Source organism: Syngnathus typhle, linkage group LG8 (assembly GCF_033458585.1).
Source record: "Syngnathus typhle isolate RoL2023-S1 ecotype Sweden linkage group LG8, RoL_Styp_1.0, whole genome shotgun sequence".
NCBI classification, from domain to species: domain Eukaryota; kingdom Metazoa; phylum Chordata; class Actinopteri; order Syngnathiformes; family Syngnathidae; genus Syngnathus; species Syngnathus typhle.
The window spans coordinates 9292039-9309407 of NC_083745.1; the positions used below are offsets into that span (position 1 = coordinate 9292039).

At 41.7% G+C, this 17369-nt stretch overlaps 1 protein-coding gene across 3 annotated transcripts; it reads right to left on the minus strand.

Annotated features, from left to right (window-relative positions):
- Positions 1–940: 940 nt before the first annotated feature.
- On the minus strand, positions 941–16995 carry sptlc3 (serine palmitoyltransferase, long chain base subunit 3). Of its 3 annotated transcripts, none has more exons than XM_061284687.1 (12): positions 16810–16992; positions 15613–15804; positions 15112–15266; positions 13885–14033; positions 10923–11047; positions 9498–9591; positions 7887–7992; positions 7223–7442; positions 4254–4380; positions 2498–2633; positions 1837–1966; positions 941–1756 (listed from the first exon to the last, which is right to left on the minus strand). In XM_061284687.1, exons 1-12 carry the CDS (start codon positions 16909–16911, stop codon positions 1694–1696), a joined length of 1599 nt encoding a protein of 532 aa, XP_061140671.1. In that variant the 5' UTR covers positions 16912–16992; the 3' UTR covers positions 941–1693. The 3 variants fall into 3 exon arrangements, with proteins under 3 accessions (XP_061140671.1, XP_061140672.1, XP_061140673.1); XM_061284688.1 differs by having other exon boundaries at positions 15613–15844; positions 16810–16961; XM_061284689.1 differs by lacking the exon at positions 10923–11047 and having other exon boundaries at positions 9498–9542; positions 16810–16995.
- Between the last annotated feature and the right edge of the window lie 374 nt (positions 16996–17369).

Consider the following 17369-nt stretch of genomic DNA (forward strand, 5'->3'; position numbering starts at 1 on the left):
TTTTATGTAACAGAGTGATATTCAACCAGTGTGTCATGCGGGCAATCATTGTGGAACGTGTTTAACGAGTGTTGTGCATGGAAAATGATACAATTTCACTTATTTGGTCAAAAATTTCAGATTTATTGATAATGTATCTTCTATCTATGTCAGGCTGAGCAATTCTATGGTCTTCCACTGAATGTGTGTACCCATTATTCAAGTGAATGCACTTTTTGTTTGGCTAGTGCCATAATTGTTTTCAAATGTAAAATATGTGCCCTGGCTCAATAATAGTTAGTTTGAGAACATTGTTGGAAAGGAGATGCATTTCATACTTATCGTACAAGAAATCTTCCCGTTTATAAAATATGATCACAACATTGTTTACACCGAGTTAAAGAACACAAAGGCAGCGATACACCCGAGGGCAAACAAGTGTCGACTGGAGCCCATCTGACACGTTGTGAAAAACACATTTATCATCCATCCACAATCCTTCCTGCGTTAATCAACTGATTACCCCATTGCAGGAGAATTTGGAGCTCATTGCGTTAATTGCCGGTTTAGGTTTCTGTTGGCTCAGGTGCTGCATACCCCGCGTGCTTACCTTCGCAACTGTTGTAGTTTGTGTGAGTCAAAGGGAACAAGCTGCTCTTTAAAACATCAACAATAAAGCTGTGAAAAATATGAGACATCTTCCAACAAGCCCCAACACTCTGCATCCTCCTCAGGGTTTGGAAGGATTTAAAAACAATGCCAAATTATCTAATGCCAACACAGAGGCTATCATTTATCCTGAATGAAAGCTTATGTGACGTTTGTATATATTTTGGAATGTCATATTGATGTGAGCTATGTAGGGCCGTCATATAAAAGATCCTTTTCATACCTGTATAATCTTTGTAGTTTGTACAAGATCGTGATTATACATGTCAAAAAATAAATCAAAAACTCAACATTTCTTTAGAAGGAAAATGTGTTTTAATACAAAAGAGAATAACATTTTCAAATCCATATCTTGATCAAGAATATAAAAAAGACCTTTCTTAAATTCGAGCTGACACGTTTTACACAGATTGGCTGATATTAAAAGTTGTGGCAGGATAGGCTTTACAAACCTTCACTTGTTACAAAGAACAAAAAAAAAACATTTTACACTTACAAAATAAAGCAGCTTGCCAATATTTGGCTGTCTTGGAGCTGAACGTGGGTGGTACCCTCCAAGTCTGGACCCTTTTTCACGTCTCACGCAACACATACTCGTATTAAGTCCACGCAGCTGTCTGCACTCCTCGCATGTTAGCCATGTCCCAAGTGAGGTACCTCAATATGATACATTTGTAGTCGCATTGATTCCGATGGCCAAATATTTTTAACTCATCTCTGGCTCGTATTTTCACTTTCCGTTACAGGATAAGAGACCATATTAGACAAGTCAACATTTAATACATTTGTGACAGTGTCATCAATCTATACTAAATGTCGTTAAATTACGCAGGAGTATGTATGACCTTATTCCTCAATGCATTTCCAAATGTCCGTGTACACAATCACCTTTTGTTGATCAAATGATACTCAGTGTGCTGACTTAACTTCTGTGGTCTAAACTTCTTCTGTGTGAATTTGTTAAGTTTTGACACAGTGAAGTGAAGAGGTCCCTTTAGCCATCCGGCTCAAAGTCATCTTCAATTAGGAGGTCAGAACAGGAGGATTATTTCCGTCGTGAGAACTTCAAACCCAGAGCGTCTCCCAACTCGTCCATGTGGTGTAGCACCTGAGGACAAAGCAAAGGCTTCATAGCTGTGTGTGTGTGTGTGCACTTGTGATTAAACAAGACTGTTTGGGCATACGTACCTCATCCAGCATGTCTCTGGTGTGGGCTGCAGACATACAGAAGCGAGCGCGGGCTTCGGTTAGCGGCGTAGCGGGGAAGCCGACCACGACTACAGCAATTTTCCTCGCAAGCATTTCTCGAGCAAAAGCCCTGGTGATAGAGAAATAAAAAGATCAACTGATTACGTGCCAATAAAGGAAAATTCAGACTTTCGACTTGGTTGCGAATCGGCTGCGTGCTATCAAGTGCCTTCCGAGTTACATTTTAATTTGGGTCTTGGTCTCTCAAAAGAAACCCGTCCTGTGTTATCGTGTGACAACGCAGTAACTCCACCTCAGGGATTGTAATGTTCACGCATGTCAACGTGCACTGGAAGACACATTATATACCTGAGTGGGCTCTGCATAATAGCTACCTGATGTTTTCTCTTCAGTACTCACAGATACGAGTCAACTCAAACAGTCCACTCGAGTGATTCATGGAAACTTTTAAATGTGGGCCGTGGCAGCCGTTCAAATCGTTTCAACATGAAACGCGCTGATGTGGCTGAAAATTACTTGTGACAACAAACAACACTGGGTTTAATGCTTCAAAATGGGACTGCGCAGAGTTTATCTGACAAGAAGCGTAGCGTAGCGCAGCCAGACCAGAGGCCTGCGTATACAACTGGAGCATCCTTACACCACTTTGCCTGGCATGTAGAGCAGGACGGGGACCACAGGGGAGTCATCGTTGCCGTAGATGATGAAGCCCAATTTCTTCACCTTGGCTCGGAAGTATCTGGTGTTCCGAGCCAATTGCCGGATGCGTCTGATACCTGCGTATGAACCATGGAAGAATCAGCTCACCGTACTCAGAACGTGCATTACAGAAAATGAGTGTATGGAAGGAGTCTGATGGACGTTTAAGATTATTCAGCCTTGGCGAAGGTCTGGATTTTGGTTATTTCAATGTGAATACGTGTTCCTCATGCCTTCCACTAGCAGGGAAAGTCATCTGTCAGTAGTAACTAGTGAGTTCTTGTCTTACAATGTGAGGCCTGCACCTCCATCTGGGCCCGTGCAGCCTCCTTCGATGAAGTTGCTGATTACAACTCAGCTGCAGCAGCAGATGGTTCAGTTTTGGCCACAGACAGGCATGCTGTGCCTGCACGCACGTTGCCAGATTGAGTCCTTGCAGATTGCGACGCATTTTATACAAAATGCAAGCGTTTGATGCCAAAGTGTAGTTCAGGTATCGCGAGCAAATCAAACATGCCCGGGGTGCCGCTCCCTCCCTTCCACCACCCGTGTTCCGTAACAAGCTAGCTTGCGACGTGGCTGGCCCAGCTGTGTCTTTGAGCATGGTTTTGTTTACCTCCGATTACCTGGGAGCGATTGGAAGGGATGGAAGAAAGCATTTGGAACTTTCCTTATCTTAAATGGGGGAAAACACAAAACATGCAGGCATCAGCCCAGGCCACATTTTGTAAATTGTTCCTCTTTTGCGCAAGGAAGAAGGAAGGGTGGAAAATGGAGGGCAAGGGGGTCAAAAACCCGATGCCAGACACAGCTATTGTAAGGAGCGGGGTCAGACTGCGTGGAGGTTCTCTTTGTCTGAGTTTCTGAGCTCTTGCGACCAGTTTACTTTCAAGTGTGAAATTCTACGTTCAAGAGAGAAAGGGAGGACGGCAGCGTTAGAGAGAAAAAGAACGATGAAGCTAATCTGGTGTACGTGCAAAGACAAACGAAGACTTTATTAGTGGCGTCATTGTTTGTGAACGAGTGTTTGCTTGAAGACAAGTCTCTGCGATTATTTCTTTTGGCTTCGTTAGATACAAGGCCTGTTTGGTTGACAGCCAGACACTCCAACATGATTGCATATTCCAGAGTCCAGTCCATCATTTTGATTAAAGCACTGCAGAACTTTAGATACACTTTCAATGACCTAAAGGATACTGGTGACCTTTTCACTTGGCGTTGATATTCAGGGGTGCAAATTGGACTGTGCTAGGATAGTTCTTCTACTGGTCTTGACAACACAGTGTTATAGGGGCTCTGGTTCTTTGGTGGTACTGCAACTAATGACTACTTCCCTGCCCTCTTGTCTGATGCCATTAAAGCAGAAACTATTCAGAGGTCTACGGTTCCTTAAAACACACATGAAAATGATTTCCTCTATGTGAGGGTCACGTGTGCTGGGGTAGTGCACGCCCTCCACCCTTCCCTCCTTTCTACCACTGCAGACCCCTGTAATTGCTCCCATATTTTCAGATCGAGCAGCTGTTTGTCTTCCCCTGCGGGTCTGGACTTACTCCTAATGCTAACATTGGTACAATCCTCCGGATTTAGATTGCTTTTGTTTCCATAAAAATTATGCGCAGGTGTAAAGATTTACATAGAGATGAGCGGATAGTATTTGTCAAATCCAAGCCATCGAGTAGTGGGTCAGTACTTACCCTCTGTGCTGCCGTCTTGTCCGGTGATGCACTTTATGGTTCTTATGATCTGCTCAGCGATAGGAGGAGACATGCCTGAGGTGTACATGGCACTGTGGGACCGGCTACGAAGGTAGTCAACCAGCTCCTGAAATGAAAGCCCGGCAACATGTCCATCACTGAAAAAAATAATGTGCACTCTAGTGTCTGAAACTTGATGCAGATTCTACAAGTAATTAACTCCCACCTAAAAACTATAGGTGCCTCAACTTGGCTGCAAAGCACTACTTTAGTCTAAAAGAAGTTCCTAAACTCACTTTAACAAGTTTCTTGTCAGCAGTTATAATCCACCTATAAAAGGTTTATTATTGCCTATAGGTGCCACAAGATGGAGACAAAACACTTTTGTCTAATGGAAGCTACTCAACTCACTTTTAAGTTCCTTGGTACCAAGATGCCCAAAAATTGCCTCAAATTTAAATTTGTTCAAGTTCATGATGGTGGCAAAGCACTACTTTTGTCAAAATTAATCTCATCATCTCATTTCAGCTCCTTGCCACAAGACGTGTGCCACAAGATGCCACAACAAGATCACCACAAAAACAACTTGGTAAGTTACTGACTAACAACGAATATTAGACTATATGGGGTTCACTATATTTAAAATATGCACTTTACCCTAAATTTGTCTGGCTAAGATCATGGAAGAAATGCACTTCTGAGCAAAATCCACTAGAGGAAGCCCAAGTTCACTCTACACCTGAAAATCAATCTGCAGAACGGCTCTCTGTCACCGTAATGACCTACATCAGTGAGCTTCGGAACACCTTTCACTCTGTACTCTCCGAGAGCCAGAGCGGAACACCGAAATGAAATGGGCCCCGTCATACTCATTATTCTCACACGTCAGCGGGAAATGACTTGTGCCGCTGGTTTCAAAGATGTGAGAAGCAGGATTGCTGCAAATCTATCTGATGGTGTGTCCTCAGAGAGTGGAAAGCGCTCCCAGGTTGGAGCAGACTAAAAGCTATTGTGGAATGTGCGGCGGCCAACGGGTGCCGGGTGATGACACATTTCTGGTGATGATGCCTGGCCACCGCTTCTACTCTCGCCATCTGTCCTCGCTGGGCGGCGGCCGCGGCTTCCTTGCGCACATGTGAGGGGAAGGGATTTGAGGGGAAATGCTCAAACGCAGGATACAAATCTCCGACCGACGTTACATCTGTTTTTGTTTTAAGACTGGGATTTTTACCACAGGATTTTGGTGTGACCAAGATCACCAATAAGGCCAACATGTCAGAGAGAGAACATCCATCCTACGTCTGGAGTGCGGAGTGACAGCTTAAGAGAGTCTCCTTCAGCCGCAGACACAAACACAATTACTAATGTTGCAGTGTGCATCCACAAAAGGAGGAGCGGTGCAAAAACAAAATAACTTAAAAGCAGCCTAACCATTGGCATTTCCACATTTTCTACCCTCGTCAAATACGCCTCTTTCCCGGAAGCCATATGATGTTTTTTTTGGTCAACCCAGAAACTCACCAACAAACAAATACCTACATATCGAGAAGTTCTATCTAGCTCGATTCATCCTGGACTTTATTGCAGCCAGCTGCCAAGCACAGTGTTGGTACTTCAAACATGATCATGCCTGTTAAAAGTGCGTTGTTAAATCTGGAGCACGGTTCCGAGGCTGCCACAAGAAGGGGCTGGCCATCTGCCAGCTGTACCTTCTTATTACGGCTGAGCCAACATAAGGAAAGGAAGGAAGGGTTCCGTTCCCAATGCCTAATTCAAACAACATGTTGACTTCCTCTCCATCATTCTAATCAAGTGCCACAAAACCTGTGTGGTTATGTACTAAAGTGTACTTCTTAATGGAGTAGATCGAAATGACTAAAACCTGAGCAACATTTGTTGAACGTATGTGAGCCTTGAGTGAGTAGTGCCGACGTATGTATAGTGAATCAAAAACAGATTGTCAAAAGAACTCAACATTTAGAAATCACAAACTCGATAATACAATTTGTGGACGTCAATATAGAATGGGAATTTCTACATAGATCAAACTTTTATTTTGTAGTCTGCTGATTTGTTCCTATTGTCATTTCCTTCCTGTTTTGGGCCCATCAGCTTGAACTCACCTGTATCTCATTCAGTCATTTTTTGTCCGTGTGCTTTCAGTTCCCCTGTGTCTGTTTGAGTACTCGCCAGTTTTCCGATTTTTTATTTAATCACCTTCTCAGGGCTCCCATTATGGTTGTTAGATTTTCTTTTAGTTTGGCCTCTAGTGCAAAATAATACGGGCCAACCTTGGCTATATTCTACAGCCACCATTCCCATTTCCACACCTCCATGATGATAGATTCAAGGTAGGTCTCATGGTAAATTTAAAGTTTTCTACTAGTATGATGGTTGTTGTGTCATAGAGCTATCCATCGTCATTGTAATAATATATTATTTCCCATGTTTTATTAGAAATTATCACCCTTGTTTCTTTTCCAAATTGATTACATGAATTATAAACCTCTGGGGGAAATTAAAATTACACTCATGTATGTTTTGGTTGTGCAGCTGAGTCACAGTTTCTTGCTTGAAAGTAGTCTGGAAGCAGACAACTAGTTTCAATTCATATTTGTCCACAAGTCGAACCGTTACTTTGAATACCATTCTGTAAGAAATGTGTTTCTTAAGTGGGGCTTGTAAGACTTGTATAATGTTACAGTATGTAACGAACAATCTCAAGAAAAAGTGAGTCACGGCCACCCTGAAGACTTACCTAACGTTCAAGCTGCTTCTCGCCAATGTCATTTCTTTTCAACAACTGCCAAAAACATGACTATTGAAAAGGATGTTGAAAACTAAAAAGCTATGTATGTATTGCAGCCTATTTTTTGAGATTGTTAATATTGAACGTGTCTTGTGTTTTCTTCCTGCAACTTGCAAAAGAAGCACAGACGTGAATGAATGTGCAGAAAATGTACACTCACCTTTTTTCCTGCAATATAGCCTCCAGCAGCCCCAAAGCTCTTGGTGAAGGTGCCCATCATCACGTCCACATCTGCTGGGTTCACCCCAAACAGCTCTGTCACGCCCCTCCCTCCTGGCCCCACTGCACCGATGCTGTGAGCTTCATCCAGGTACAGACATGCCTTATATTTCTTCTTCAGTGCAATCAGTTCGGGCAGTCGTACCACTGAGCCCTCCATGCTGATGGAGGATAATGAAAAAGAAATAAAAAAGTTTGATGCAATCATAGTTTATACATACTTTTTGTAACATCCAATGCTGCAACATCAAGTGAACATGCACGAAACCGACTCCTGAATAAATGACAAAACCTATTTATGTGCGTGCGTGCACTAAGTATTACAATTCAAAGGGGCTAAGCAGCTCATGCAAAAGGCAAAGGAAAAAAAGCCATGAATCAAAGGAGCTCCGAGTTTGGCCTAATCAACCTGTGCAGCTCTATTTAGCCTTGATTTGGAGCTAATGAGCAGATGGAGTGCCTGAGACACACAGTTCTTTTCAACTCGCTACTGAAATTGACACACAGTTAAGACCACCTGGAAGCCTTTACTTAGTAAGCTATGCCAACTGCTGTCTGAGAGACAATTGTACAGTGTGAGTCTGCGTGGCATAATCGGAACTGACCTATAGATGCCTTCCACCATAATCAGGATTTTCCTCCAGGGCCTGTGAGTTCGAGGTTGCCCTGAGCAGATTGAGTCTCTTAACTGCTTCTCTAAATGGACCATGTCTTCCACATAAAACACACAGAACCGATTTTACAATACAGAAAGTGAACTGGTTCTTGACCAACATTGTTCATACCCTCATCAAATTGTGCATGACTAATAAATGTTTAGAACTTGAACATTATATGAATTGAATAACATATTTCATAAGGAAATATCTATATGGGTTTGGATATTGTCAAAATCACACAACCCATTTTAAGCAACCAGCAGATGGCAGTATTCAACAACTGTATTTACTTTAATGCCGGCTCATCACACCTAATAATCCATCACAGACCATTAGCAGCATTACTTTCGAGGAAATGGATGCTTTTCAGATATTTTTGCTTCCTGGAAGAGAAGATTACCACGATTAATTTTACCAATGTCACCACACTTCGGAATCAGTTTAACTTGTCATGGAAAAGAAAAGACAGTAAATTAGTATTGATTTGAGACAAACCACAGCCTCATGTGTCACACTGAACCGGCATTCTTCCAGGCATGTGCATCAATTGTCCCATCGTTTCTCTTGGACTGCTGAAATGCTACTGAACTTTAGACATTAGCTGAGCGACAATGTCAACATATACAGTATACTTCTATGATGACACTGCACAGACTAGTTTGTCAACTTTTTATATAGGGTAGTTGTGCTTACAATACAACCCAAGTAATATTGTTGAATGTTAACTATTAATCTCGGGTGTGGCACAGTGGGCCCTCTGTGTAAATATAGGCCTTGCTTTAATAAAGAGTTCTCGAGCAGTTGAGTGCAGGAGGTTCAAAGGCAGCGAGAGGTCATTTGTTCAGGTGCCTCCGGGCTCTTTGCCTTGTGAGAGCTGCTTGGAAATACCTATAACTGACTTGCCTTGTACCTGTCAGTATCCATTTAATACTAGTGGATCGTCTCGTTTGTCCTGCCGACTGAAAGCGCGGCCGGTGTTCCCTATCGGAGTATGGCGACTGATGTATCTTTCATGTCTAATACATCTTTATGGCCTTTTATTGAAAAAAGAAAAAGAAAAACCACACGGGCTTTGACAATCTAATAGCAGGGTGAATTGCAGCAAGATTGACGTTTCCATTTAAATAGGTATTCAGCTTTTCCGCTGATGGGTAAACACGGTCGTGGTTGTAAAGTGAAGCCTTTCGTAAAAGCCTTCACAATTGCTGGTCCAAACATTGAATGTTAAGTAGGTCTTTCCTGAGGCAAATCCATATAGTTTGGAATTAATAGATGTTAATGAATAGAGTAGATATTGTGTCTACTGTATGCAGGGCTTGGACACCTTTCTTGGATCAAGGAAATGTATCTTTTAAGCACTTTTTTATTTTTACGCCTGATTTTTAAGTCTTTCCTGCACTGATGGATTACATGCTTTTATAACCCTTGCATAATCAAAAGGAATTTTGTTACAAAAGGATTTGTTGCACGTGATGCTTCAAAATGGAATCCAGTCAAACGATGTTCACGTCATTCACACGTGCATCTTATCAAACTGCCATTCCAGCTGTTACTCACCATTGTGTTTGAACACCTTGATGGTTGCTCCTGACAATCGAGCCCCTAAGATGAGAGAAGTGTGGTTGAGCTCATCACTCAGGATCAAACAGCCCTTGGAAAAAAGAACAGTTTGAAACCCAATTATTTCTGACGAAGAGGAGTAAATCACAAAATCCAAATTGCTGCAGAGGCGCAAGTCAGCTTTTTCTATAAACTCAGTGGTTATTAAAGTTAAAGTCCCAATGATCGTCACACACACATCTGGGTGTGGTGAAATTTGTCCTCTGCATTTAACCCATCCCCGTGTGATTTTAATCCATCCCCTGGGGGAGAGGGGAGCAGTGAGCAGCATCGGTGCCGCGCTCGGGAATCGTTTGGTGATCTAACCCCCCAATTCCAACCCTTAATGCTGAGTGCCAAGCAGGGAGGCAATGGGTCCCATTTTTATAGTCTTTGGTATGACCCGGCCGGGGTTTGAACCCACAACCTTCCAGTCTCAGGGCGGACACTCTACCACTAGGCCACTGAGCTCTATATTCTTTTTTTTTTCAAATCACACTGAATTATTGTACATTTGGTACCCCGTTGATGAAATCGGTTCTGTTAAATGAACCGTAGAAAATGGCTACTTGTGAAAAGGCATGTTTATCATTTAGACACTTTATGGACAACCTGTGTTAGTGTGCAAATTGACAGAATATACCGTGAAGCCTTCTCTGCCTATTTATCATACACAACACTGACACACTAATAAGCATTTGACATCATCCTGTATATTGAAATTCATTCCTTATTGAGGGTATGCTGACACCATCTCAGTGACAGAAACCCTCCCTTGGGCTTCAGATCCAACTGGCGCAGTCCCTGGACTAACAGCTGCTGTCACTCTAACGCAAGGCCTGCCCTGTCTTGGCATCGCATCGTAGGTCAGAGTTGGCAATGTGTTTGACCCTCCCTGCCCCCGCAGGGTTACAGTGGGGGTGCAACCTCTTGAGCTGCATAAATGCTGCCACACTTTCATCAGCTCAACAGTCCCTTTCGTCCTGTCCGGTCCAATCAGATATCCATGCCGCGCGTTGCCCCTGGTAACCCGTGACTGTCTGTGTATGAGCTTGACTGGTGCGCCGACAGGCAAGTTGCATGGTTAATAATACCCTTGAGAGGTGCTCTTAACCAAAACGTGCCCCTCCTTGTCAGTGTATCTCAAGACAACTATGTATACCCCGAGCCTCAACCTCCCGGCGACTGTTATGTTTAATTATGACTATTTTAATTAATGCGGTGAGTTGGGGGTTTGTTTCGAGCTGAGTAAAGTTGACTGTTATTTATTAATTTAGGCCATATGCAAGAGCGCAGCAAGAGCTTGGCTAAGTACACAAGTAGCTTTTTTTGTTGCGGTATTCAATATCTGTTGGATATTCTTTTATCGTGTGGCATTTATACCTTGCCAACAAGTGCAGGAATGTTCATGGAGTTTGTGGCAAAACCCATCCCAAACACCATGGTGGACTCCACTCCAAGGAAACGGGCCATTTGTTCTTCAAGCTCTATGTGAATATCCAAGGTACCTAAAGGACAGAAATTGTAGGATCAAACATAAAATCATTCTTACTGCAATCAACCCATCTTTTTATTTTCTATACTGCTCATCCTGTTCAGCCTTAGCAATTGATAACCTGGAGAGCGATTCTGATAAGCAAGTAGGAAATGATCTCATCAGTACACTACCATGGACCTTTTGCAAACATCAATTTTATTAAACGAAAAAGATGGTTTAATTAAAGGTGAACTTTAACTGCACTTTACGAGCTTTGCAAAAACTTTTCTTCATATAAGCAATATTACAAAGTGGTGTAGCAGCACATTTTTAAAGCCAATATAAAGTATGAACCTAAAAAAACATAACATGACAGCGCAGCTGTGTCCTTACGGTGATTTTCATTACGTTCAAATCCATAGAGCATTGTGCCCAGTCACATTGATTTATGAGTTTCATCAACAGGGCTGAAAGACCGAGTGCACCATTTTTCATCAATGCCGAACGTTGTCTTCACAATCTTGATAATGCTATTCATAATCAAAACTGAACCTTAATATCTCGGTAAAGGCAGAGTGGCTGAAGCCGCCGAATTAGATCTCATCAGTTGTGTTTGTGTAGCAAATAGACTATTTTATGCCGTTACAACAGGTCACATTCAGAACGGTGAAGGGGAGAAAAAGATCAGTCTTTGTTAGTTGTTTACTTCCGTCTTTCATTCAAGCATGTGAATGAGGTTGTCACATGCGGATGAGGAGTCTCAAAGAATAGTTAATGATTTGCGTCTAAAACCCTGACTCACAGTATGCCATAAAAGAACTGCCGTTATTATAGTAGCATGTTTGGGTCACATTGATAAAATGCGCTTTGGCTACTTTATAGTCAGCCTTTCATCTGAATGCATCTATTAATACCTTAGTGGTGATTGTGGGATAAGTCAAACCATGAGTTATTCATCAACTCCATAAATGTTTAACATGTTTGTCTTTTTCAAACATTAGGCTTGCTAACAGTTGCAAAATACACACTGTATATCAGAAAAGTTCCAGGACTACACTTGGGGTCCTAACTACAAAGTTATTTCGTTAGATGCAAACCCCCAACGCACTTTCCCAGCCTTCTCTGACACACCTTGGCGACTCTGTTGTCACAGCCAACTTGATGTTGCTCAGGTCTTCAAAATGGGTCATGTGATGACCCCTGTCACTTAGGGAAGAGAGGGTGGGGCATCACCAGGAACTAGTGTTTTGCAACGCTAGTCCTAAACCTTTTGTGTTATGTATTCATTTTTATCTTTATACGCTTCCTGTTGCGTAGCTTCAAATTGAAAAGCAGATAAGGAAGTCAAAAGACAGTCGTTACTTAATAGCCAGTATTTGTCAGAAATTCCTGCAGTCTCGGCTGTTTCTAGCGGCCTCTTGGTAGCTTCCCAGACCAGTTTTCTTATCTTTTCATCAAGTTAGGAGGGACCTTGTCACTTTGGTATCACTCTATATTTTCATTACTTGATGACTGTCTACACTGTGCTAATCATCTTCCCATTGCCTTCCATAGTTTGATTTTGTGACACAGTACAGCACATTTTGGGACAATAGTCATAATTTAAAACAAAAATAAGACGCAGGAACAATCGTTTGAGCCATACCTTGCCTTACCTTGTGACTGTCTACCACATACTTTGAGTTATGACAAGATCCCCAAAAATGTTGGGTGAGATTCCGTTGAAAGATTACGGCATGCCAAGAAACTGTCATCCTACTGATCCACGACAGTATTTAGAAATTGATGCTTACTAAGGTCTCGTGAGAAATATTTGTTATTTCTTTCACTTTCAGTCTTGACAGCATAAATAATTGAAAGTCATGGAAAACATATTTGACCATTTTAAAACAGATAAAAATACATTGCATAAATCATAACCACTATGTATTTAATTCCTTGTTCTTATCGTTATCCTAGTAGCATTTGATTTTCTCAACCTTGCCAAGGCGTATTTCACGAGAAAAAAAAAAAAAACATGGCAAAATGGGAACAATTGAAGTATTGTTTGCTTATGTTGTCACAGTAAGTTATAAAAGGCCAATTATACTCTTAGGCAAATGTTTTGTTATTCAAAGAGCACGCAGCGATGTCATCTCACCATCATAAAGTAAAGGGCTAACAGAAGGTGAGTGACATTGAAGTTTTTTCAAACTTTCCAGAAACGCAACTTGTTTGGCGAGTTCCATGTTTACATTTCAGCTGCAGGCTGAAATGACGGTCATGCAGGCACTGATTTCATCACAATAAGACTTGAATCCAAAAAGCCTATAACCCAGAACTCAAAGCCACTGTCGCGTCATCAGAAACAAGATTTTCAGAAAACCCCATGCTATTCAAAATTCATCTGAAGCCCAATATGCCTCCCTTTGATCCAACACTCCTCACATGTGCTCTTTTTGCATCCCGCCTCATGTCCATCGTGTTTCATAACATTATAAGATGTAATTTCCCCATCGCATTGGACGAACTTATAATGATCTCAGCTTGTGCCCGAGCGGTACATAATTTAACAAAGGGTGAATAATTCATACAACATTGCAGCTACTGAAAGATAATTAAACTTGCAGACAGTATAAATCACCAGAAAGATAATAAATGATGGCATATGTGATGAGGGAAATGGAGTTTCATATCTCGTTTGCAACTGGGCATATTCGTGCTCTGTCAGTGACGTAAAGCAGATGCACGCTGATGTCTTCGGAAACCGTGTGAGACACTGCCATCTGGATTAATGGCCTTGCTCAAACTAGCTCAAGAAGACAAGAGGTGTGCTCACTTTCATAATCTATTCCCCACCCCCCAAAGTGACGCTGGCCACGTGCTTACCTGTTTCCTGCCGTGTGCTACAAACGCCGAGCCCGTACTGGCGTGCTTTGTCTGCCACCGTTTCAAGGTGATCGGCATTGTTCTCTGCAAAGCCGAGGTAGTTGTAGGAGCCCATGTTGATGACGTTGTGTATTGTCCGGCCAGTTAATCTGCAAGCAATTAAGCATAAGGGGATCCATTAGTATTTTTGTTGTTTCCCCAACACATACAACCCTTCCATTACACTGCATTAAAAGCACATAAATGTCCAATTACAAAAAAGTTTACAATATAAACTCATTACTTCTGAGCTGATTTATTCATGAGATGCGCAATAACAAATGTTTATTAAAGGAGGAACACGAATCAAATCACTTTACAACTTAATTTAGTATTAAAACTGGAGATTGAGACTTTAACTTCAAACACAAAAGTGAATAAATGTCAACGTGAGTCACGAGTTCAGGTACACAAAGTTAATTCAAGTTGAGTGTACAATCTACCCGTGTATTCAACTTTATTTATAATCTCATAATAAAGTTTAGTCCAACTAAAATGATAATTTCTTTACATATCCACGTTCTAATTAAAGATCCCTGGCCCATTTCAGAATCCGACTTTGAACTTCTCATTGAAACCTGTTAATCCACGATTACCCCAATTCTGTGACTGATAATGTCATATCCTCTCCTCATTTTAAGATTTTCTTGAGCCGTTAGAATGAACAGAACCATCTCAAGTGTGAGACACCGTATGGCGCGATTCATACAGCACGTTCACAACAAATCATATAATAACAATGCGTTCAGAAATAAAAGTACAATATATGACAAAATAAACTAGTTGCGAACTGAAGCAGATAGGAACATAATTACAATGCTGTTGATCAAACTAGTGGTAAATAACTTTCATTCACAAAAAGTATCACCAAGTATGTAAAATTGAGAAAGGGCATACCATTTTTGCTCTGGGAAACCTCAAGTATTGCGACAAAAACTGCAACTGCACTCACAAAAATATATGCGCTCGCTTCCCACAAAGGTGGAACCATAAATTTGTCCAAAATATCTTTTGCTTAAGATGTACATCTTTAGTGCATAGTGTAAAGTGCCTTTGCAGCTGATAAATCACATTCACTTCTTTTTTTATAGCTCTATGTCCTTGCTGAGGTCTGTGGGAAAACCTTCAAATGGCTTTTACTGAAATTCAGCCTGAAAGATTGGGCAAGTTTGTCAAAGCTGTCAGTACCGAAACGTCCAGTTGTAGTCGTCAGAAACTCTCTCCATCAGGTCAAAGACGGGTCCTGGCAGGCTGCATAGCGGCCGGTTCCAATTGTCTCGTACTCTCATATACAGGTTTCGAGTGTAGAAGTTTTCAAAGTCTTGATAAAGTGGTACAAAATCCTGCAAGTAGAGAGCGTCATATTATATATGTTATATATTTCATTTATAACATGTTAAGCACAGAAGCAATTATATCTAGGCTCCTCTGAGATTTAATCAGGTCTCCCAACAGATTCTTCCAGTGGTGTGCTGTACGTCTCACCCTTAGCAACATTGGTGTCAAGATGTACTGTCCATGCACGAAGGAGAAAGCGTTAAAGAGTAAACATTTAACCTAACTGGGGCAACACACAATGTGTTGAGACTCGAGGCACGCACAAGCTGTAGCACCAACTGTGCATCGTTGTGGTCCACACGATGTGTGGATGCAGGCAATATGCTGATAAGTGAAATGACGGCAAGGTACCTTCTGTTCTACTCGTTCCTGTGCAAGATTGCGCTTCTCTAAGCCCACAGCTCTGAGGAAGTCTCTGAAGTAGCCAAAGAGGGTGACGATGCCAAAGCCCAGGTACGTCATGACAGCCACGTGCATAGGCGCCTTTTCAAAGACTTCCTGTCTGTGTTGGCCATAGGTGACTTCAGGATCCCGAGCATGTTTCTATACAAGACACCACAGATGAGCACTTGCATATTGTGATCTAGAAACGAGAGGCCAATGAGCATGGGCGCATTTTCAGAGGACTCTATTTGCAGTGCCGCGTGGAAGCAATCAGCTGCGAGCCTTTTTATACAACAAGAAACCCACATAAGTTAAACAAGGGGCAGTAATGGAGTTTGTGAAACGTGATTGTGAGCACAGACAAAGCAGTGCTAAATGCAATGACAAGAAAACAATACCATTATCATAAGCCATTATGTGAATGTACATTTTATACACCCTGCAAAAATGACAATATGTAAATCTAGACATCTTTAGAGGGGAATTTGTTTGGGGAGAATTGGGATGAAAATTCTTAGGGCCCACGACTGGCATGATGTCTGCATTAGATAATGACGATAATCACGTGACACCTTTAAACTAACCCACTTTGGTTGCTGTGACATTTAGCAATTATTCTAAGCATAATCAACATTTTTTTGTGCAATAAAAAAATATATTTTGTTAGATGACAAGTGAATATGGAAGGTCAACATTCATGAAGTGCTGATTAATTGATGCATTCAGAATCATAATTGTAACTGTACAGTACATCACACATTCTTGGGGGAGGATCATAATTAAAAAAACAAAAATGGGTTTGATCACTGCTTTTTTAGCTACCCAACTTGCAAAAAATAAAACGTGAAATGACACCCCCCCGGCCAATGGGTGGACCAAAATCGGTGCAACCTAGTTGCAAAAGCGCTTCCTCATTTCCACAGCTCAGTTGTAAAGAAAACATGCTTTGGTTTGCAGGCAAAGTAACAAGGGCGGGGTCTTTTACTTCACTTTAGGACAATCTAATTTACTTGAGAGCAAATACCTAACCCGATCGCGCAAGTTTTATTTTTTTAGAAGTTGCTTGTAGGTAGAAACGAATTGCTTGAAAATGAACCGTGCGCTTCTTTAGCGTGTAAACCTTTAACTGAGATTATAAAATAGATTTACGTGCGGAGGTCATACCTGTGTCGTGTGTGAAACCTCTTTGCGTTTCAGTCCGTTTTGATCCGAATGGGTCAACGTCTCCATGAGGGGCCGCTCGCACCATACTCCCCCCTGCACCATTGCGCTCGAGTGTGCCGGCTGTCAACTTTGTGCAGGTATCAAGGTGACTTGACTTCCTCTTTGTGCCGCGTCACGGTCAGCCTCCCATTAGTTTGTTATTGCTGTCAGGGGGAAAAGCATGCGGTTGTTACGTTTTGCGGTGTTGTTACGCAGGGACTGCGTGATGCTTTTTCTATGCAACCAAATTGTTTTGTCTTGCTGAATTAAGTCTGCACATGCACAGTAAAATGAAAATGGGGTTAGTCCATTCACAAAAAGCAATGAGTGAGCATTGGAAGCAATCATGATAGCCTTTACTTTTTCTGACTATTAATAATTATTTTTATGATTTCCAGGCAATTGCTCCTGTTTGCCTGATATAGTATAGTGACTTTGCAATGTAGTCATAGTTTCTTTCGGAGGCCCATTATGACTGTCAACCCAAATAAATATCATATACGGTAAAAGCTACAAAACAA